The sequence below is a fragment of the Bos indicus x Bos taurus genome, chromosome 11 (assembly GCF_003369695.1).
Source record: "Bos indicus x Bos taurus breed Angus x Brahman F1 hybrid chromosome 11, Bos_hybrid_MaternalHap_v2.0, whole genome shotgun sequence".
In the NCBI taxonomy this organism is placed as follows: domain Eukaryota; kingdom Metazoa; phylum Chordata; class Mammalia; order Artiodactyla; family Bovidae; genus Bos; species Bos indicus x Bos taurus.
The window spans coordinates 62,678,582-62,701,930 of record NC_040086.1 but is presented as its reverse complement, the minus strand read 5'-3'; the positions used below and the strand labels follow the sequence as shown (position 1 = coordinate 62,701,930).

Sequence of the window (23,349 nt, the reverse complement as noted above, 5' to 3'; positions counted from 1 at the left end):
ACTCAGGTTTAAATGGGCACAGATACTTTAGATAGGAAATGTCCTATGCCGTGTGTACATACAAATGAGACAGCACTGAGCAGAGCAGTAGGAAATGCTGCTGTCATGTGAGGCACTAGATAAACCCTTTGTTACTATCATACACACCTTCTTTGCCTCAGAGAACAGTTAATTATGGGACTGGTCTTTGGTCCTAGTGATTGACAGCCATTTTCTTAATGTTTACGAAGTGGGGGGAAGTGTTTCCTATAAGTAACTCCACATTCTTTACAAGCGTTAACAAAGTCTCAGGCTGATTCTGACTTGATGGATTGCAGTTGTCTTCGTTCTCTGCTGGAGACTGAGCCACATGAAGGCAGCCACCCGGAATGGGACTTGCGCGCCAGGCTCTGTGTCCACCTGCACGTCTGGCCTTCTTCCACAAAGCCGAAGAAGGAAGTTTTATTATGGTTAGCCTTATCCCTTTAGGATGAGACTCCCACTTTAAAATGATAATAAGGTGTAGGAGAAGTTGTTAAGCTCCTTGAAGACCAGGCTTTATTCCTGTGCCGGACGACCCACTTTCTGGCAGAGTGCCCAAGGCAGTGTAAATGCGGGATGAGTTAAAGGATTAAAGGAGGTCATTCAGTAAAAGGCAAGTCACCTTTAGAAAAAAATGCTGGGTAACTGCAAAGCACTTTCTTGTGTGTGACATCATCAAAAAGAGTGAGTGGCCTTGAGGAGAGCATTAACACGCCCCTCTGGGTAAGCATTGTAGAGGGGGAAGGAACAAGCCACGGGCCTAGCTTGATGAGAAGCCACGGGCCTAGCTTGATGAGAAGCCCGTCTGCGGGTCTGAACGATGACACAAGGACAGCTTTCTTGGTTAAATCGTTATAAAGTGGGGTCTGTGAGACACAGACCGGTGGACTTGTGATTGCTTGGTTTAGATGCTGAAGTTCTGAGAGGAAGGGCCAGCTGCTCTCCAGAAGGCGCAGGCATTTGGTGGTGTCTTCAATCAGGACAGAGCACAGGAGGAGGCTGCCATATCAGGCAAGGTGGGCAGGAGTTAAAACCCATTCCCCAGTGCTCAGGGTGTGAGATAGGAGGTGGTTGTCTCTTTGAAATCGCTGCAGGAATCACAGTAGGTATTTTAAGAAATGTACCCAGTACTCAAACAGCAATACTTATAATCACAGGAAATTGCTTTTAAATTAGTCCAGTTGCACTCAGGTATGACAGCCTATGATGAAACTTAGCCACGGAAAAACTTGGGTTGGGAAATCCTGCACTTGATTCTTGACAGAAAAGCGATAGCAGCTCCATCACTGTGGTCATTTAATACAGCCTAAGCCCTTCACCACATGTCACCAAACAGTCAGGCTCTGTGCGTGATGGGGAAGAAAGCAGTGTTTTGAAAGCATATGCAGTTCTACCAAAACTGTACATGTTCCCCTTTTTCCAACTGCGTTCTTTTCATCATTCCAGGTGTGTTCAAGCTGTAACCTGTGACACCTTTACCTGTTTAGGTCATAGCATTGTCAGTGTTTTCTTGGGTTTTAAAAATAGATCTGTTGGAGGGAGGGAAGTTGAACCTGCTTGGTAACAGGGTGGGTAGGCACAGGCACACAAGCGAGAAAGTCAAAATCACGGTTTCCATGGTAATGTTTAACTTGTCTGTGTCGTACACATTTCTCAAGAAATACATTCAACAGACTACCCAGTGATAAAAATTGCTCCACCGCCACACAGAGGTAGATTTCCCAATGAATTCCTCTGTTGTAACCAGCCCTGGTCAGGGAACTCAGGTCCTGAGTCCTGACCTCTGAAATCGGCATCTTTTTTGAAAACGGGAGGGGGGCGGGGTGGAATTCGTTTCTGTAGGATTGATTCCATCTCCTTCCTTTCTCCTTGTTAGATATATGTTGGGGAAAGGAGGAAAACGGAAGTTTGACGAGCATGAAGATGGGCTGGAAGGCAAAATCGTGTCCCCGTCAGACGGTCCGTCCAAGGTGTCTTACACCTTACAGCGCCAGACTATCTTCAACATTTCCCTTATGAAGCTCTACAACCACAGGCCCCTCACCGAGCCCAGCCTGCAAAAGACCGTGCTCATCAACAACATGTTGCGGCGCATCCAGGAGGAGCTGAAGCAGGAGGGCAGCCTGCGACCCGCGTTCCCCGCCTCCGCGCCGCCCGCCGCCGCCGCCGCCGACCCGCTGGGCTCCAGCTCCCGGGAGGCGCCGCCCGCCTTCAGCCAGCCCGCTCCCGCGCCCTGCGAGCTGGGCGGCGCCGCGGCCCTGGAGGCCTGCCTCACCCCCGCCTCGCTGCTCGAGGACGACGACCCGGACACCTTTTGCACTTCGTCGCCGGCCGCCCCCGCCAGACTCGCGCCTCCCGCCCTCCTCCCGCCGGAAAAGGACAGCTTCTCCTCCGCCCTGGACGAGATCGAGGAGCTCTGTCCCACATCTACCTCCACGGAGGCCGCGGAGGCCGACGGCCCGAAAGGGGACTCCTCCTCCGGGGGGCCCGGCGCGCCTCAGAGACCCGAGGGGCTGCAGGAGGGCGGCCGGCCCGAGGACCCGAAACTGATGGACTCCCTGCCTGGCAACTTTGAGATCACCGCGTCCACGGGCTTCCTCACAGACTTGACCCTGGACGACATCCTGTTCGCCGACATTGACACGTCCATGTACGACTTCGACCCCTGCACGTCCGCGTCGGGGACCGCCTCCAAGATGTCCCCCGTATCGGCCGATGACCTCCTCAAGACGCTGGCCCCCTACAGCAGCCAGCCCGTCGCCCCGAGCCAGCCTTTCAAGATGGACCTCACCGAGCTGGACCACATCATGGAGGTGCTGGTCGGATCCTGAGCCCCGGGGCCCCCGCACCTGCTCCCCACCCCACCCCCCGCACCCCGACAGCTCTCCGCACTGTGCATGCACCCTTGCTTGCCTTTTTCTGAGAAGAACATTCTACAAAAGGACCACACTAGTTTTTGCTTTGAGCAGAGTTGGAGTGCCTTCATCCAAGTATGACCACTTTTAATATGCTTTTTTTGAGTGGTTCCTCAGAGACCTACTACCCGGGAATAAGAAAGAATACATTTGAAGACGATGTGGCTGTGTTGAATGACAAAAACAGTTCAAGTGAAGCACAAGGAATAAGTTGGGAAAGCTGTAAATTGCATGTGCATATTTGTCTATTTTTTCTATAAGTTTTATTGCAAGAGTTAAAAAAAAAAAAGAATATATATATATATTATTTAGATAATCTCAGTACCTTTTCCGGCATTTTCGCCCTGTATAGGTTGACTTGGCAATTCAGCCTTTTTAGAGGCATTAACTACTCCTCGTAAGTGTTGCATTTACATGGCTGTTTAGAAACTGCTGCCCAAATTTATTTTATATTTTTGTACAGATTCTGCAGTTTATGATATTGTTTTTCTAAAAACAAATGCTGTTTATACATATGAGATAGCTATTTTGATAGGATTTGCTCACATAGTTCCTGCAAACTTCAGATGTACAAGTTGCACTTGTACTTTTATAGAGTTGTAATGTTTTATATGTGTTTGGTGCAAAGAGAAAATTGGATCAAATCAATCCGCAGTTGATGTCCCCAGATGCAAACACACACACACACACACACACACACACAGCGCTTTAAAAAGGGCCAGGAGATATCACACCCAAATTTCATGAGCACTGACCCCCTGGCATGAACACCCGCCAGCACTGTGACTTCCAAAGCCAGAGCCACGTGTGCTCATCAAGCTTGCATTAAGCAGTTGGCGGGAGGCAGCCATGGAGCTCTGGGTTTACATGATGGTTCTCTTTCGCTCGCTCTCTGAAGGGGAAGGCTACCAAGTATTCTATTTATGCCAAGTCTGCGCTTTTAATTGTTTTTATTTTTTTTTAAACAAAACCCCAGATCTTTCCGTTTTTGGCATAATTTTTATGAAGACCTGAAATTTTACACACGAACAGAATTTTATGAAAAGCGACCAACCTCTTCATGGAACTAAACCCTATTGCAATGTTTAGGGCTCACCAAGAAGGAACTCTTCCCCTGGAAGGCATCCATCATGTTGCTCAGTTGTCTTTTCCGGCTTCCCTTCCCTAGAGCTTTCATTCCCTCTGTTGCTAAGTGCTGAAAATGGCACCGTCACGATCACCACAGTGAGCCTGACTCTCCTCGGCCCAGCCTGGGATGCACTCGTGTGACGCCCATGGCTCTTGAACCAGGAGTTGGCCCCGTTACATCACGGCCTCTTATCTGGTTGCTTTCTCGAATCAACTGCTTTAACTTCACTTTACAAGGCTGTTTTACCCAAATACACAGGACTGTCTATGCATGTCCCCCTCTGCCCCCACTTTGCCATCCTCTCTCTGCCAGGAGAACTAGCTTTTTATTCCTAGTGATCTACTTTTAATTTTAGAATGTTTGCGATGTATCATGCTTGTTGCCGAAATTGTTTATGGCCTTTCTGTATCAGTTTTTTCTTTTCTTCCGATGGTACTTCTGCTGGTTACAACCTATATTGTTGAAACGCAGATGGCTTCTTTAGGAGTAACTTTTATATTTATTTAAGAATTTTTAAATTATGGGATTTGTGTTGTTGTTGTTGTCTTTGTTGTTGGTCATTTGTCAATATTCAGTCACCAATTCTGCTCACTTCTTGCCATGGATAAAATTGAGTCTTTCTGGCCAATTAAAAAAAGACAGCTTTATAAAATGGCACTTTATACAAGCCATAGATAGTTTTATTTTTATAATGCACATGGCAAAGCAAATACATTTGTGATGAAGGAACTGCTCATCTAAGCAGAAGATTCATGTATGATATGATTAAATCTTTCTACATTCTGATTTACTCCCCCCCCACCCCAACCCCCCCCCCCCCCCCACCTAAATGTGTTTTTAAAGGCTAATTATCAACTCATTCAAGCAGTGAGGAATCGATCAAATTGCACTGTTCTCCTGTAAGCACCCTCCACCAGACACCTCTTACTACTACAGATGTGTCATTCCCTATAATAGGACCAGGGACCACATAGTTAAGGTGAGGGTTTTTGTAGATGCTTCCAGTGTCACTGTGCCTGTCCATTTGAAGCGCTTCCTTTTCCTGTAGAGAACAAGACCGCCCAGACGCCACGCTTCTGCTAGCTGGAGGACCCAGCAAACCCTCCACATGCCGCACACAGACACATTCGTGTCCGTGCACAATAGTGTTCATTATCCCGGACAATAACAGGGTAAGGCAGCTGATTTGCCATTGTTAAAAACTGATTGATAGTAACTTAGAACAACTGTACTTTGGTTGGATTAGCAAATTGTGTGTTTAAACAAGTCCCATATGTTGGGCAGCAGTTCAAATAAGCACTGCGAAATGTTGCCCACACGTGGTTCTCCCACTCTCCCGCATTGATAAGGCTGGGCTTCAGGATCAAAACAAAAACCCCCAACAGCAGCACGCAAGTGCTTTTTAACTCTGGATACCCTTGCCATGAATTCTTGGTATTCAAGGTCTAATGAGGAAGAACAAGGGAAGTTAGTGGCCCTTTTTCGAAAGAACAAAACCACCAAGTGTTCCAGTTATCTTTCTGTCTTATTTTGACAAAGCGATGTCCCAACAGGGAAGAACGTGAGCCTGTGTGTGATCTCCGAGCCCCAGTTCAAGCATGGGACGTGCGTCCACATGCCACCGGTGGCAGTGCCTTCCCCCTCCTGAAGGACACCACATGGGTTTCAGAGTCAGGCAGGCAATGTGAGGTGCCTTTACGAGAGCGACATGCTGGGTGGGGCTGGGAGAGGACAATTATTGACAGTGATGTGCAATGAAGTGACAAGATGAGAGCAGAATAATAAGAGCTTTGAATTTGAAGTGATTTTTTTCATAAGTTATTTATTCCTTTTTTTTTTCTGTGTAAATATATTTATTTTACTGTGGAGCTCTAACAACATCTGGATGGTAACATGTGCAGAATGTAAGTAGGAATGTATTCTGTAGGAATGTCAATCTGTACTAGAAGGGGGTCTGAGCCAGACCCCTGGGTCTTCTCATCGTATGCACAGTCCATATTCATTTTTACTCTCTTCTCTAAAATATGGGTCTATTTGAAATATGCAAAAGGTATGGATGAGGAATGTTTTAATACCTCCAAATTTTTAAGAAAAGCATCAAAGGGTTGATATTTTTTAACTTTTTTTAGTCGCACTTTCTCTCTATGACAGAAGGGGCAACCATACCACTGACACCCTTGTTCACACCAAAGGGTGAGAACTAGCCAAGCCACCTCCACCGGAGGAGTGTCTTTCTCAATTGTGCTGTTTATTGCCATAGCCCCTCAGAGTGTCCCAACTGCCCTGAGATCAATCAAGGAAAATTTCTTAAATAAATAAACTCCAAAGAGCCAAGTGTCAACTTACGGATCATTTTTAAAGCTTAAATTTATTAACCACCCTTGGTGGTAAATAATGAATTATGAATCTGCAGGGCAGCCTTCTCAGATGACAGATGTTAAAAAAAAAAAAAAAACCAACCAGAGAGAGAGACTCTACGTTGTGCAACGATTGTTATTCTCTATATGAATTGTCTTAATTTCAAAATCTTGCTGTTACAAATTGAACCTTTATACACTTTCTGAAAAGAATTGAAAAGAGCATATTTAACCTTTTCTGGCTGTAAATGGTTAACTTCCTGTAACTGCCAGTGGCAGTGAGGTGTGTGCGTCCTGCTTATGTACAATTGTTTTCAGGGCTTCTGAGAATGAGTCTAAATGGTTCTTGAAAATTAGCCAGGATCAAGTACTATTGCAAACAAAGCCAATAAAAATTGTGGATGTCTTTTGGGGATAACAAGTTTGGAAGAGAAGTGCGGTCCATACAACCAAGATTTGGAACAGATGTACATAGCAACATGTTTGGTGCATGGTTTTTGAGGAGGGCTTTTGTCAAAAAGGAGGTGTAACCTTTCCCCCACAGACCTGAGAGCTGTGCCTTTTCTATGCAATATTACAGACGTTACATCAGAACCCAGATGGTTGTATTCACATGTAGGTTTGGGCTGTAATCTGAACAATTGGACAGATTAAATGTACATGGAAATGAGCAGTCTTACTTTTGTAGTTTTATATTATACAATAAACAGTTAAAAGATGAGAGAGGTGTGTTTGCAGTTTCCTTCTGCCTGGAGTACAGCCAGCTTGTATGTCACCGTCTGCCCGTGTCGGTGAATGGTGCCCCTCCCACCCCCCACTGCCTCCCCTCAAGTTGGTGCTATCACCGTCTCCCTCTGTCTTGTCTCAGAAGCACTTTTCTCTGTTGGTTCTCCCACTGCCCCTTGGGTGCTTCTCAAACCTCCTTCTCCAGCTCTTTCTAACATTGGGTTTTTCCCAGGGTTCAGTTGGTGACTCAGCTCTTTGCTGAGCCTCTACTCTGCTTGTTTTCCCAAGGGTTCCTAATCCATCCAGGACTCTGAAAACTTATTTCCAGCTCCTACCTCTCTCCCAGCTTCCCTGGTGGCTCAGACAGTAAAGAATCTGCTTGCAATGCCGGAGACCAGAGTTCAATCCCTTGGTTGGGAAAGTCCCCGAAAAAGGGACTAGCTATCCACTCCAGTATTCTTGCCTGGAGAATTCCGTGGACAGGGGAGCCTAATGGGCTACAGTCCATGGGATCGCAAAAGAATCAGACAGGACTAACACTTTCACTTTTTCACCTCTCTCCTGAGCTCTGGACTTCAGCCAAGCTTTGCCATCTCATACTCAGTACATCTAAAACAGCCTCATTTTCCCAACAGGGCTGGTCCTTCCTCTTTGGGCCTCTCTTTGGCCTCATCACCCTTCTCCTAGGTGTATTCCAGCAGCTTCCTTTCCGAACCTACTACAGCTTCTGCTTCCCCAGCTCAAGCCGTCTTCCCCCTTCACCTCCAATTATTCCACCTGCTTCCTAGCTGCTCTTCACCGCCGTTGGGTCATTTCTCTAACACCCTTGTGGCCAGGTTTGGCGTGCCAAAGCACAAGTGGTTCACAAATTTGTTGCACATCCTCTGGCAGCACCACCCCCCATTTATACAGTCTAGCTCCCCTCTGGCCCCTTCCCCGTCCTCCATAGGGTCGTGGGGGAGACCCAGTGCTATCTCCTTGGCAGCTGGGCCATCTTGGAGGGAGTCATGGGATGCCAGCCTTATCTGCTCTGGGTAGTTTTGGGCCACTCTTGCCAGCTGGTGAGGGAATGGGGCTGGAAAATGAGGGTTCTGGTCAATCAGCCATGGAATATGGTGGCAATTGGGGAGCACTTGAGAGCTGGTATAGGTTGAAATGTGTCCTCAAAAAAAGATCTGTTAAAAATGCTGACCCTCAAGACCTTAGAAAGTGACCTTAATTTGGAAGTAATTTTACTATTTTAACTTTAAAATTTATCAAACTTAAATGAGTCAAGTTGGGTGGGTCCTAATCCTAATGACTAGTGTCCTTATTTTTAAAAGGGGAGATTTTGACACAAGCACAGAGAACAAACACCCTATGAAGATGAAGGCGGAGATCGGGGTAGCATGTCAACACACCAAGGAACACCAAAGATTGCCACCAAACCACCAGAAGCTGGAGGGGGCAGGGGTGGCATGAACAGATTTCTTCCTCAGGGCTCTCAGAAGGGACTGACCCTGCTGACACCTCAGTCTCTGACTTCTAGCCTCCAGGATGATTTCTATCGTTAAGGCCACTCTGTGTTACGGCAGCCCTAGCAGACTCACAGTGGGGAGAACAGGCTTAGCTCAATTCAGACAGCCCGGTGGAGATGCTCATTAGGGCACTAGAAATAAGAGGCTGCTGCTCAGTAGAGAGGTTTGTGTCTGGAACATGAGCATCTGCTGCTAATTAGAGATGGGACTTGGGTGACTCGTTCAATTTCTGTGTTCCCGAGGAGGAGATAGTCATGGCTACTAAGTCTGTTGGAAGATGTTGACAGGGCAAGAAAAATGCAAGCTGTGGATGTTGTCCATCCTCTCGTGCCTCCACCTGCACCAAGTGCAGTAAGCACTCAGAACATGTGTTGAATTGAAAAAACAAACAGGGACTTCCCTGGTGGTCCCGTGGCTAAGACTCCACGCTCCCAAAGCAGGGAGCCCGAGTTAGATCCCTGGTCAGGGAACTAGATCCCACATGCCACAACTAAAGATTCTACATGCCACATCGAAGACCCAGCACAGCCAAATAACTAAATAATATTAAACAAACACTGTAGTTGATTCTTCTCTCCAGAGGAGAGAAGCACAAAGCCTGATCTTCCTTGTCTGGGTCCCAGACCCACTCCCATCCGGCCCTCTGGTGGCCCCTGTCGCCAGCACAGCATGCATGCTCTTGCTTGTGCCCCCAGACCTGCTGTAGAAGTTTCATCCATTACCCGCAGGCCAAGCTTAAGCGCCTGCACAGGAAGACTCCTCCTTTTCTGGAGGACTCTGCCTTTGCAAAGACACTTAGCAAGGCCAACTGTGTCTCAGGCTAGCTTCTGAGCTACCCGCTGCTACCTGTACAACTGTGCAACTGTATTTCCTGTGCTACCCCCTGATGTTTGGGAGAGCAGTCACCTTGTTGATGTTCATCTCTGACAGAGGCCAGCAAACTTCAGCCCTTGGGCCAAATCCTGCCCGCTGCCTGTTGGTGTGAGTTTTATTGGAACATGGCCACAGTTGTCCGTGTGTATTGTCTGACTGCTGTCCGAGTGCAATGGTCACAGAGACCGTATGGCCCTCAAAGTCTGAAATATTTGCTCTTTGGCCTTTAACAGAAACAGTTTACCAAGCCTTGATCTTTACAAACCACACAGTGCTTAGGACAGAATCTGACCATAGTTGAGGCCAGGCCATAGCCGTTTCATTCAGGGTCTTAGACCAGGACGTCTAGAAAGGGGTCTGGAAATTGGCACAGTACAGGGGTTGGGAGTCAGTGCTGGAGGGGAGGTTTGAGGGTTACAGAGGGCAGGGGAGTCATAAAAGTCACACAAAAATGGAATCTTCTGAGGGCTTAACACCTGGGGAGGCTTAGATGTGGACCTTCTGGCCAAAGGGCCCCATTTTACAGATGTGAAAGCTGAAACCCAGAGAGGGGAAGTGACTCTTGTTTATGACAAGAGAATGTAGTGTGAGGGTTCACGGTTTTGCAATCAGACTGCCCGAGTTTGAGTCCTGCCTCCATCATTGATGGCCTATATGTGACCTTGGACAAGTTTTCGAACCTGCCTACACCTCAGCTTTCTCATCTGTAAGATGAGGGTCATAAGTGAGCTTATCTCATGAAATGATAGAGATCACATGTGAAGCACAACAGGTCTAGGGCATTAAAAAAAAAAGAAATCCTCAAATGTTATCTGTAGCAAACATGGCAGTGACAAGGCTAAAATCCAGGCCTCCTCTTGATGTGGGGTTTTAGGTCAGGCCTTTAAGCAAACCTGGGGCCTCTTAACATTGAAAGCACGATTTACGGGGGCACCACCATCTCCCTAACACCACACTTGTCATCATGGCATTCAGTTGTGTATTTACTGAGGACACTGTGCTCCAAGCTTGTATGACAATATGGGGTCCCAGAGTCCCTATTGTCTCTTCTGTCTTTGCTTTTAATGTACATTTGCTCATTTGCGAGAGGAATCTTAGCTGAATTGGGAGGTTCGGGATTACCACTTGCTGAGCACTCACACAAGCCAGACACCACTGGGTGCCATGTGCATGATCTGGTGGACTCTGCCCGAGCCCTTTCAGGTTTATCTGGCCACCTCCACTTTATAGAGGAGGGAGTCTGGACTCAAAGAGGCTAAGCAACCTTCTGAAGGTCACACAGCTGGCACATGGCAGAGCCAGGATTGCAGGCTGGGCCTCTCTGACCCTTATAACCCCTTCAGCACACTCTCCTATCACCCATCATCACTGCTGGTGTCATTCCAGCTAGGCAGGTGCTGCCTGGAGGCTGAGCAAAGTGAGGGAGTCAGGAGATGGTGGCCCAATCAGAACTTCACCTCTGTCACTTGCCTGACCTTTGGACAAGCCGCTTCTCCCCACCTCTTCTCCACAGGGGTATGGCCCCCTCCCAGCACACTGAGGCACTACCCTGAGGGACAAGAGAGAAGGTGTCCCAGTGGGGCCAGAAGTGAACCAGGAGTTGGGACTGCTATAACAGGGCTGAAGACGCTGTGTAACCTTGGATCGGCTGCTTCTCCTCCCAGGGACTCAGTTGGCTCAGTGGCCAAGGAAGGAGGCAGGACTACGTTCATGCCACATGCTTTGGGCTGTGCTTCTTCCTGGCTGCAAGTTGGAATCATGGGGGCCTTCGCCAGCATCCCTGGGCACAGAGCCCCAGGCCTCGAGAGTTTACAAAACCACTCAGGTGGGAGGAGCCACTGCGCTCAGTCCCCCAGCACCAGCCTTCCCAGCTGCTGGGTGTGCATGACCACGACCGGGGAGGCGCACACACTGGCGCCATCCCTGGAGCTGGGAACCCCCTTGTAGCAGGCTGGCTGCTCCAGCCCCACAGCCGGCCTGCTGCCTCCTTCCCATCCTCCTCCCCCTCTCCCTGGGCAGGGAAGCCAAGCTGCCAGCTGCTAGCAAGGCCTATTGTTCAGCAGTGACAAGAAATGGCTGCAGGAGCCCAGGCCCCAGGAAAGGCTCGAGACGGTAAGGGGGAGGGGTGGGCCAAGCTGGGGAGATGTCTTCTCGGGGTTTGGCCTGCCTGCCTGGAGAAGCCAGAGCACAAACACACCCAACAGACTTCTTCACACTTGTCTCCTCGGGATGTCATCACCGGAAGAAGTGCGTGTCGATGTTCCTGTGTGTCAGCGTTGCCGAGTCAGGCTGCCTCTACTCGAGGATTTATGGTCACTTATCTCCCAGCTGAGTGCTGAAAACGGTGCCAGGTGGCCAAGTGCTTTGGAAATGCTGTTGTTCGAAGTCAGTCCAATCCACGCGCTCATGTGGAATGCTGCCTCCTTGGGCCTGGAGAGGTTCCAGGGAAGGCGACAGTCATCCTGGACGTGTGTGTGTGTGTGTGTGTGCGCAGTTTAGCAGTGTAGGAAGCATTTCACATACATTTGTGCTGTTTGATTCTCAGGACAAATCAGGAGTGGGCGGCAGTGGAGGGAGGCTAAGCTTGCTCGGGAAAACTGAGGTACACAGAGGGGCAGGGGTACCGGCCCAGGCTCTAAACGCCTACCTTTATTACCTTCTGGTGCTTCTGAATTTAAAGAAACTGGCCTGAAAGTTAACTATGAAAAAGAAGGGTCAACAGCCTACCTTGGAGCTTGGAGTCACAAATCTCTTAGAACTTGGTAACAGACTCACTAAGAGCTGCAGCCATTAGGAGCTTCCATTCAGTCCTTTCTGTCCCTGAGAGTCTTTCTCCCTTGCCCCCACTGGCACACACTCTCCCAATGTTGAGGGGAGCAGAAGGGGCTTAGCTAAGGGGGCACCAATGCCCTTCCTCAGTTCTCAGCTGTGAGGCTTACCTAACTGTGACTCCTGGAGCCAGCCCAAACACTCAGCCTAAAAAGACCCGCACTTGGAAGGTCAACCAGCTTATGGACAAATGCTGAGTCCTCTACTCGCCCCAAACCCAACTGCCGTTCACAGGCCTTGCGGATGTCGACCTTCTGCAGCAGTCCTGCCCCTGCGCTGGCTTCTCTCTACCTCCCGGGACTCCCCCAACTCCCTCCCACACTCCTCCGTCTCTGACTTGAAGCCTCTCCCTGCTGCCTTCTCCTCCTTTTGGTCTCTCCCTGCCTCCGTATGTCTCCTACTTTACTCCTTGGAAGCCATCTTTGCTGCTGCAAACTCTGCTGAGGACACCGCCTTTCTGCCCTGGAGTCTTCCCCCTCCTCTTAGGTCCAGGGAACTGGGCTCCAGCTTCTGGGCTTTGAGGCAAGCCTAGCGGGATCGGAGGCTCCAGGGCTTGGGTTTCTTGAAGTCCAGGACCTCTGAGTCACCAGGCAAGGGCCCTCAGAGTGTCTGAGCAGGGCTCCCCTGCTGCTCCAGGGCCCTGAGTACCTGGCTTCGCCATCTGGGGCCATCCAGACTCCCAGCTGTGGGTCAGTGGGGATAAGAAGTTTTCCAGCTGTTTTCCAGGTTGGCCTGAGCAGCTCCGACTGGCCTGAGTCCAGCTGGGCTGTGGGTGTGGAGGGAGTCTCTAGGCAGAGAGGAAAGGCTCCCAGGGCTGGCTGAGCTTGTAGGGTGCGGGGGCAGGGGGCCGGCAGAGGGGGGCTGTGATGAAGAGGTTGGGGGCTGTGCCAGCAGCGAGTGGGCAGTGGAAGAGGCTTGGGTCATTTTTCTAAGGGGCCCTCAAACCAACTGTGCAGCGTGGGCAGGGGCTGCTTGGGACGCTGCACGGGGGCCGACAGGTACAGGGAAAACCTGTGCCCACAGGAAGATGGAGGTGGGGCTGCTTTCTTCTGTAAAACACCTTCTCTTTGCTGGACACTGGACTAGGTCTTCTCTTGGCCACCCACTCACAAACTCAGGCAGGGAAACTGAGGCCCAGGAAAGCTAAGCAAGTTGTCCAAGGCAGCACAGTTGGTATGATATTTGGGGTCTGCGTGTACCTACAGGCCTCTGTTCAGCAAGACACGGACACGTCACACTACTGCTGATAGGGGCCTGGGCCACACTGTGGGCCGTGGTGGAGACAGTGCCATGAAAAAGCTTGTCTAGCTGTCTTGGGGCTGGCTCAGAGTGGCATGATCTGTCCCCTAAATCCTAGCAGTCTGCATCCCCAGCCTGCCAGACCCCTCAGTTTGGCTACAGGGAAGAATCAGATGGGCAAAAGAAACTTTGGAGGCCAAAAGAGCTCTTGCTCACTGATATTGTGGGTCATAGCAAACAGAGGAGAGAGCTCTTTATAGCTGGAAATGATCTGCAAGCTTGTCTAATGGTGGAGGCTGCAGGAAGACAAAGCTGGGGCAACTACAGGTTAGGGAGCCCTTGGACTTTCATTCAGTTCACCTTTGTCCACTAGTCCCTCAGTATCCTCATCACAGCAGATGGTGCCTGCATTCCTAACAAGCTTCCGGGAGATGCTGGTTCATGGACCACACGTTGAGTAGCCAAGTGTGCGATTATGCGATTACGTCACTCTTGCGCTCCGTCGACTTTCTTGGAATAAAATCCAAAGTTCTTATCGTGACTTTTGCAGCCCCTGCTACTTCTCCAACCTTACATCTCTCCTCTCTCTGTTCTCTCCTCTCTCTGTTCACTTTGCTCCGACGGCCCACGGCCTTTTGCTCCTACAGCATGCACTGCTTCCTTAGAGGGTGGCTCCCTGTGCTGATTGGGTGCTCGTATCTGGGCTGGAATTTGTGTGTTTTTGAGGCCATATCCCCAGCACCTGATACAGGGACTGACCCTCCTGGGTAGCTACTTGATGAAGGAATAGACAGACTAGATTCTTCTGGATGTCAGGGCTCGAGGACTGAGCGAAGCAAACTGGCACCTGCCCCTCTGCAACCCACAGCCTTGTTCCCCAGAAGAAAGCTGGGATGAACCAAGAAACCCATCAGGCATGGTCAATATTCCTGACTTCCTCCTATGTCTGACCAGGGCTGTTTCCCACCCACTGTCTCACTAACAGCTCAGCAAGGCAGGTGCTGCCATGACCACCTGCTTCTCATCAGAGGGTGGGCTTCTGCCTGCTGCTCTTTAGGGCTCCACTTGCTGTCCCCTGGGCCAGTGACCTGAGTGCCTCACCCCTTCCTCTCTCAGGACCAAACCTGGGGTGACCTGTGGGACTTGGAGAAGAGGTCAGCTGCCATGCCCTGTGTGCTTAGGCTGGGGGCCACACCCAGGCCCTGGGCATGTGAACCATCCACACTCCTCGCTCCCCAACACTGAGGTCTGGGAGGGGTGAGAAGAGGGAAGGTGAGGGCATGCTACCTCCAGTTTGTAGGGAAGAGCCCCCAGGGGCATCGTCTAAAGCCAGATAATTGATTGAGATAATGAGGTGCGTGTTGGTCTTGCTGCCAGGTAAGAGGTACTTGCCATTTCCAACTGGTGGAGTTGTGTGTTCCTAGTCTGCACCTCCCTGCCCCATCACCTAAAGGGAGCAGAAATCTCTTTAAAATTATTTTTAAAGATTTTTAAATTAACAGGCTTTTTTTTTTTTTTCAGAGCATGTTTAGGTTTATAGGAAAATTGTGCAAGAAAGCCAAGTTCCCTTATAGTCTCTTATCCTGCTCCATCAAGTTTCCCCTGTGTTGACTTAACATATAGCTCACAACCTAAAAGTTGAGAATTCTGTTTTATTCAGTAGGCATATGTAGGACTTCAAGCCCGGGAGACAGCATCTCAAGTGACCCTGAGAGAACTGATCTGAGGAGGCAGGGGGCAATGGGCGAAGGGGAGTTGTCAGGTTATATAGAAGTTTGCAACAAAGGGCAGGTAGTCTGAACATCAAAAGTATTTTTGTGAATTAAAGAAAACCATCTATCTCAAGTTAAGAACTTTAGCGTTTTTTTCTATGTATTGGAAGATGCAAGAGCCTGGGCTCACTGAAATCATTCCTTTCATAGGCATCTCAGCTATCTGGGGCCAGTATCCGGAGTTTTTCCTCAGTGCTCGCCGTAAGAGTGGTTGCAGCCTGTTGGCTGCCGGATTGCAGGTATTGTTCTTCCTGGTTGCCCTGGAGGGCTGGAATTGCTGGTGACTGTGACATCCTTGTTCACTGACGGCAGGAAATACTCTATTTCTCACCTGTTAGTAACATTTTGCATTCATGTGTTATATTTTTTGCAATTGATTAGCCAATATCGATACATTATTATTACCTAAAGTCCACAATTGATGATAGGGTTCACCCTTTGTGTTGTACCGTTCCATGGGCTTTGACAAATGTCATGTGTGCAACATTATGTGTCATACAGAACACTTTCACTGCCCGAAAAATACCCGGTGTTCCACCTGTTAATCCCTGCCCTCTCCTCTTGGCAATCCCTGATATTTCTAATAACTCCATAATTTTACCTTTTCCAGAAGGTCATATAATTGGGATCATACAATATGTAGCCTTTTCAGACTGGCTTCTTATTAGTAATACACAGTTAAGTTTCCTCCATGTCTTTTCATGGCTGGTTAACCCATTTCATTTTATTGTGGAAGAATATTCTGCTGTTTGGATATTGAAACCCAGGAGTACCCTCTGGGGCTCCTAGGCACAGAAGCCATTTTTTTGTCCCCTGTTTCTTGTTGGGTCTTCCCTGGTGGCTCAGACGGTAAAGAATCCACCTGCAATGTGGGAGACCTGGGTTCAATCCCTGGGTTGGGAAGATCCTATGGAGAAAGGAACGGCTACCCACTCAGGATTCTGGCCTGAAGAATTTCATGGACAGTATGGTGTTTTTTGTAGGCATGACTCCAACCTCCATGACCTTCCCTGAATTCCAAAGGGCAGATATGAACAGTTAATCTGAACAGCTAATCAAGGGAGGAGCAGCCAAGAAGCCACCTGAGACAAGATTACAGGGACCAGAGAGCTCATCAAGACTAGGAGACCACCTGAGACCCTGCACATGCCCTAATCTTGTCAGCAACCCCACACCCCACACAAATATAACTATTTGCTATAAAAATTCCTCAACATATCCTCCCAGGTTGGCACACATGGTTTCTCCAGGCAGAAGCCTGCTGTGTCCCCCTCTGCCTGGCAAAGCCATAAGGCTGTCTTTTCTGCTTCACCCAAATTCTGTCTCTGAGATTTGATTCAGCACTGAGTTATAGAGAGGCTGAACTTTCGGCATCAATATATGATGTTTTGTGTATCCATTCACCTATTGAAGGACATCTTGGTTGCTTCCGGTTTCTGGTGATTATGAATAAAGCTATTGTAAACATTTGTGTGCAGCCTTTTTGTGTGGGCATAATATTTGAACTTGTTTGGATAAACGTTGAGCATGATTGCTGGATCATGTGGAATCACTGACTCAATGGACATGAATTTCAGCAAACTCTGGGATATAGGGAAAGACAGGAGACTGGCGTGCTGCAGTCTGTGAGGTTGCTAAGAGTTGGAAACGACTTAGCGAATGAACGTGTATGCGTGCTAAGTTGCTTCAGTCGAGCCTGACTCTTTGCAACCCCATGGACTGTAACCCACCAGGCTCCTCTGTCTATGGGGATTCTCCAGACAAGAATACTGGAGTGAATTGCCATGCCCTCCTTGGTGGGGATCTTCCCAACCCAGAGATCAAACCCACGTCTCTTTTTTTTTTTTTTTTTTTTTTTTGACCTTCCCTCTGACTGGCAAGCTTCTTCCCTAGGAGTTCCATGAATCTCACTCTTTCACTTCCTCAGGTTTTTTCTCAAGTATGAGCTTCTCACTGGGGTCTGATCTGGTCCCCCTGCTGAAAATGCAACACTGCCCACTTACCCAGTGCTCTGTCTCTACTGCTGGTTCTACGTGCAAACTTTGATTTTTTAATTCCTCACTGCACCTCCCCAGTGCCCACAATTATACCTAAAACACTACAGGGCATATTTGATTAAGCTAGGTGCAAGACACTGTATAACCTACATGGAAGACAAAAATATAAACGAAAATAGACACAAGGCCCTTGTAGGCCCTACAAAATATGCCATGGATGGATACCAAAGTTGCTGCTGTAGGACTCGTGTGGCCCATGGCGTAGTGAAAGCAAATAAACTGGCAGACAGAAATGAGTGAGCTGCTTGCAAGCAGGTCGCCAGAGAACCTTGACAGCTCTTATTAGCCTGCAAGACCTGGCAGAGTTGGTGGAAGGGGGATGCCAGCAGAGGAAACATCTTGCAGGCAGGCCCAAAATAAAGGAGCCCACCTAGCTCAAGGAACAGACGAAGAGTGCGCCTGGAGTTTGGTGCTGAAGGTGGAGGACAGGCAAAGAACAGATGGGAAAAGTGGGCCTGTCATGTAGGCCCTGATCTCCACTCTAAAAGCTTCCAAACTTCCAAGCAAGGGAGGGGGTTATCAAGGGAGGCATGCGATCCGCAGCGACCTAGGTTGCAATGTCTGAGAAGGGGGTCACAGAGCTGGGATGGAAGAGGACCCTGTGACAACCTATTGGCATAAAGGGCAGCTAAAACACAGGGAAGGGATGGCATTACCCAGCTGGGGGTGGGGAGGTGGGGCGGGCGCAGCAATGCCTAAGACCCTCACCCAAGCTCCCTCTAGACCCCAGACATACAAGGCCTTTGTTCCGTGAACCACACTGGCCCAGAGCGAAATCATGTCTCTCTAACGCTCTAGCCCTTTCTGTTTCTCTGCAGGTACCCGTCCTACCTTTCGCAAGAGGGCAACGATTTTAAGAATCGCCCAGGACGCCGCCAGTAGGTGATCAAGCACCTCAGTGAGGTCTTTTGTTTCCTTCATCCCCTTACCTCCGAATAACGGAGGCAGAGACCCTTCATTAACGGCTAAAAACTCTACTGCAAGAATGTGAACAATCCCACGCCACGGCCCTCTACCCGCGAGGTTCAGCGAGGGTGTGCATCTCCACCGAGGAGATCGGCCAAGATGAAATTCCGAGCCAGTCCTACTCGAGCCCCAGCGCCTTCACCATCACGCGGGATTTTGGGACACCCAGAACCCAATACTGGGATTCAGGGACGGGCCAGGCTGCGCTCCCGAGGCCAATCCAAACTGTCACCCTCACTGGCTGGGACCCCTGAGCCTGACACTCCGGCGAAGGACCAAGACTCAATGCCGCCGGATAGACGCGAACTGTTTCAGACTGACTCGCCGCAGACCGACGGAAGAAGCGGCCCGGGCGGACCCACCAAACCCACACCCTCAGAAACGACCACTGCAGAGCGTGTCTGTGGCCTCAGACTCCCATAACCCACCGCTGCTGTAAAAACCCTACCTGCTCTTTGAAGGGCAGCAATTTAAACCTATCAGAACAAAGTGTCCAAACCCACGTCTCTTATGTCTCCTGCATTGGCAACATATCACTCTGTTTAATTTTCTTCATAGCTTTTTATTATCATGTGAAGTTATGTTTGCTTCCATCTTCTCCTCTTCTTCCTTCTTCTTTTTCTCTCCTATAACATACAAACCTCCTGACAATAGGGACCTGTCTTGGTCAATAAACTCCTCAGACACCAGATGGTCCGGCAACCCCAGATACTTATACCACACTGGGGAGGGGGATGCTAACCAGCAGCCCCTGAAACTTGACTGATGTCATGTTTTCAAGTAGCTCCCTGGTTGGGGACAGGACCTGATTGACCACACACACAATAGAGAAATATGATATTTTCCCCTGTGTGCTGAGGGCCAAATTCACAGCCTCCCGGGTGGTATGGAACAGCAGCATGGGTTGTCAGAACAGGGATTCTATCAGAGGCAGAGAAAACTGGGTGGGAACCGGCTTTGCCTCAGTTTACCACCTCCTCCAACCTGCCCGCGCTCAACAATAGAACAGCTTTCCTTACACTCACCGTTTTCCCTCAGCTCCTACTCTGTTGCACAGCCTTTAGTGGCTCCCTATTGCCATGAGGAAATATGTTAAAAAAAAAAAAAAAAAACCCTTTTCAGGCTTTGCAGCCCTGTTTTCTCCCATCCCACTGACTTCCCAGGACGCCCTCTTCCCAGCCCCCACCAGGCCCAGCCCACCCTCTGGAGCTCTGCTCACCGCTCACCTCCTCTGGGAAACTTCCCTGACTGCCTGCGCTCACAGGCTCCTGTGGGCCTCCTGTCAGCCCCCGCCCCCGTTAGTTTGCTCAGCTCGCGGGGTTTTGGAGGATTGCTGGGGCCTGTTTCAGAGCTCGGACTCCAGAGGAACAGGGACCGAGTCCAGGGCCTGTGAGCGCCAGCTGGCTGTGGAGTGTGATTTATTGGAAGGGGTAGGAGGGGAGACCGAGCCACCTTGGTGGGGCTAAGATCCCTAAGAGCGCACCAGCTCAGAGAGGTGGGGCCGGAGCCGTGGAGAAGGGTCCGTGCAGCCGACCCTCCTCCCCTCCGTCTCCTTCCCCCCGTGCGGAGCCAGGCGAGTTGACTCAAGTGGCAGGAAAAATGCTCCCCCCACCCTTCCAAGCTGCTGCACATCTGTGCCCAGACAAAGCCAGCTATTAATCCTAGCTTTTGTGTGAGTGTTTGGGTGTTGAATTCCACTTGGATCTGCCAGCTTTTGGAAGGGGAGTTTGGAGGGGATTTAATGACAACAAAAGGAACCCACTGAGGGGAATGGGAGGGGACCAGGGGGGCTAAGAAACCCAAGTGCATTCACTCTGAGCCTGGTGAGGGCTCCTGGGAGCTCAACTTCGGCCAGAGCCTAGCAGCCTAACGGGGCTCCCAAATTCCCAGGGTTTGAGTCACAAAAAGAGGCCACGCCCCAGGAGAAAAACCCCAGCTTCACCGGCCTACTGTCTGCTCCAGATACTGCCTGACAGGGCCTGGCCACTGCCCCTGTCCCTTTCAAACCAGGGTAGCCCCTTACCCCAGGGACCAAGCCCAGGTCAGGGAGAGCCTTCAAGGCACCAGGAGTCCCCAGCACAGCCATGAGGGCAGAAGGCCTGAGCAGTGGGCTGCCTGATGGCCTCGACCCACCCCTCCTGAGAAGTCATTGAGCACCTGGTCCCGGCCAGAAGTTCCACCTCCAGGAAATCCAGTCCCCACCAACCCTAACTCAGCTGAGACATTAGAATAGCCCAGGACACAGTCCCAGTGTGTGTGTGTGTGTGTGTATCTAAGAATGTTGGGTAATTCTGAGGGGGGAGGACCTGCCGCCCCAGGCAGGTGTTATTTGACTAGTTTGTGTAGCAGAAGCTCTGCTCTCATTACTAGATTAATAAGCGGCCTGAGGTGTGAACTGAAACCCCCTGATCTGCCCCTGCCCCTCCTGCTTTGTTAATTTCACTTTTTAAATGCATTTCCCATCTGTGGCTGTTTGACTCCCAAAGCTGGCCGAGCTGTCAGGTCACACAGTGAAGTACAAGTGGTTTTAACTCTATGTGGTGCAGAGACAGACCCAGAGCTTCCTCCCGGTTTTTCTACCTTAGCTGAGACGTCTGGTAATATTTATTCATTCATTCAATAGCTGACCGAAGTATTGCTCTGCAGCCCAAGTTCTGCTTTTAGCTGTTGGGCAGGAAACGCACAATGTGGCTGCCTGCTACAACTATGCTTCCGGGCTTAATGAACTGTTTTCTAGTGGCTGTTAGTATGTCCACAGATGTTTTATTCTACCTTAATTAATTCTAGGGCTTCCTGGGTGGTGCTAGTGGTAAAACAAACAAAAAAACAAACAAACAAAAAACCCCACCTGCCAGTGCAGGAGATATAAGAGACGTGGGTTCAATCCTTGGGTTGGGAAGATCCTCTAGAGGAGGTCATGGCAACCCACTCTAGTATTCTTGCCTGGAGAATCCCATGGACAGGGATTGGGCTGGCTACAGTACATAGGGTCGCAAAAGAGTCAGACATGACTGAAGCTCCTTGCTGCTGCTGCTGCTAAGTCGCTTCAGTCGTGTCCGACTCTGTGCAACCCCATAGATGGCAGCCCACCAGGCTCCCCCGTCCCTGGGATTCTCCAGGCAAGAATTCTGGAGTGGGGTGCCATTTCCTTCTCCAATGCATGAAAGTGAAAAGTGAAAGTGAAGTCGCTCAGTAGTGTCCGACTCCTAGCGACCCCATGGACTGCAGCCCACCAGGCTCCTCCATCCATGGGATTTTCTAGGCAAGAGTACCAGAGTGGGGTGCCATTGCCTTCTCTGGAAGCATGGCACAATTAACTCTAGAAATAAAAAAGTAAGCTTGAATCATTCATTCATCCCTTCACTCATTCAGGCCCACCAGGTCCTCTGTACTAAAAACCTGAAATGTTCTCCCAACACTTTCCTGCTCTTTGTGGAACAGGAATGCACGGGTGCTATAAAGGCTCTCTCCTCCCAGCATTGTTTCCCTGGACCTGGTCTCTGACAGCCCACAACTCCAACTGCCCTGGAGGCAGGTGGAGAAGAGGGGGGGCTGCCTCCATGATGATGGCTTCCTCTGGGTCAAGGAGGATGCACAACCCCTGTAACTCTCAGATGGAACCTTCTGGAAACCATAAAGCCACTTTATTCCCGAGGGCATAAAGCCCATTTTGTCAGACAGCACCTGCACCAGTTGTTGAGGGCCTCCCTGAGCCTGGGAGAGAGACCTCAGCCACTCCACTGACTGGGGAACCCCATGCCTGGGGACACCTCGCTCTGCACTAGGGCGTGTGGATAGGAGCTCCCCGCTGGGTTGACAGTGAGGGGCTTGCAGGCACAGAGATGGTCATGAGGGTTAAGAGGATGGTGAGCTTTTAATCCCTTTGTCCTACTTCATAAAGGTTGGGGGAAGGGTGAAATGAATCCATAGGTCTTGGGGAGCTCTGACACATCTGCCCATGAGCTGCAGTAAATGGAGTTATCATGGAGGGAAGGACAGTCAAGACGGACAGCAGTCCACAGGCTTCTCAGGATGCAGTGCCAGGGTGTGGAGAAAGGCCGGGGGTCCACACCCCTCATCAAGTGTGGCTCCTGGGGAATCAGTCCATGAGCAGAAGCTATGCAGACCCTTCTGCTGTCTATGGCTCTGGGGCTAGGCTTCTCTTTCTCCAGTTTCCCTCCCAAGATGGTCAGAGGACTTCAGTGAGGGTCACAACCATCAGAGACTCCCTGTGTGTGTCTGCTCAGCCCTGGGGCAGGAAGGATCCAGCTTCCTAAATCAGAAACAATCAGAAGTGCCATTTATTGAGTGCCATGTGCCAGGTGACATGCTAAGCTCCTTACATGGCATCAACTCAGTGAAGACTTGTAACCATCCATGAGGTCAGCACTACTATTATTCCCATTTTATAGCTGTGTACACTGAGACTCAGAGAAGTTAAGGGCCTGATGCCAGGTAATATGGCTAAATGGAGATGAGGCAGGACTTCAAAACCTGGACTCTTCTCTACTCTGCTGGGGATCCCTCAGACCTCTGGATCTTCTTCTTCCCCAGGGCCACCTCTCTCAGCCATTTCTCAGTCTAGCAATGTGGAAAACGCCTGGAAGACAAGGAAAAATCCAATTTGAGCCGCTAGTTTGTCTTCTTGGTCAAAGGTGAGATGCAATGAAGAAGATGAGTGGTCAGGAGATTACCTGGAGGTTTTATTGCCCCATGATGTTGACCTTTCCCCTCTCAGAAGAAAACAGATTAGCAAATTTTGCTCTAGAAAGTAAAATTTTAAAGTAAAAATGAGGTTTTTTTTTCCTTTTGACAAAAACAAGTACGCCCTTTCTATGGCAAAACTAGAAAAAACAGAGACAAAAATGTAAAATACTCCCTTTGTGTTACCCAGAGGTGATGACTGCTAAAACCTTGCAGATATTTTTGTCAATATGCACTTTCTAAG

General features: G+C 49.7%; 1 protein-coding gene and 1 long non-coding RNA gene across 4 annotated transcripts in view; both read left to right on the top strand.

Annotated features, from left to right (window-relative positions):
* Positions 1-7,143, top strand: part of SERTAD2 (SERTA domain containing 2) — a 116,155-nt gene extending 109,012 nt beyond the window's left edge. For all 3 annotated transcript variants that reach the window (XM_027555635.1, XM_027555633.1, XM_027555634.1), the window contains one exon: positions 1,898-7,143. In XM_027555635.1, the coding sequence (XP_027411436.1) occupies positions 1,902-2,852 (951 nt within the window). In that variant the 5' untranslated portion in view covers positions 1,898-1,901 and the 3' untranslated portion in view covers positions 2,853-7,143. The remainder of the gene's footprint in view (positions 1-1,897) is intronic.
* Positions 7,144-11,397: 4,254 nt separating this feature from the next.
* LOC113900755 lies at positions 11,398-16,847 on the top strand. Its single transcript, XR_003513241.1, has 3 exons — positions 11,398-11,650; positions 15,529-15,617; positions 16,362-16,847. It is a non-coding gene; the product is annotated as an uncharacterized LOC113900755 (long non-coding RNA).
* Positions 16,848-23,349: the final 6,502 nt, after the last annotated feature.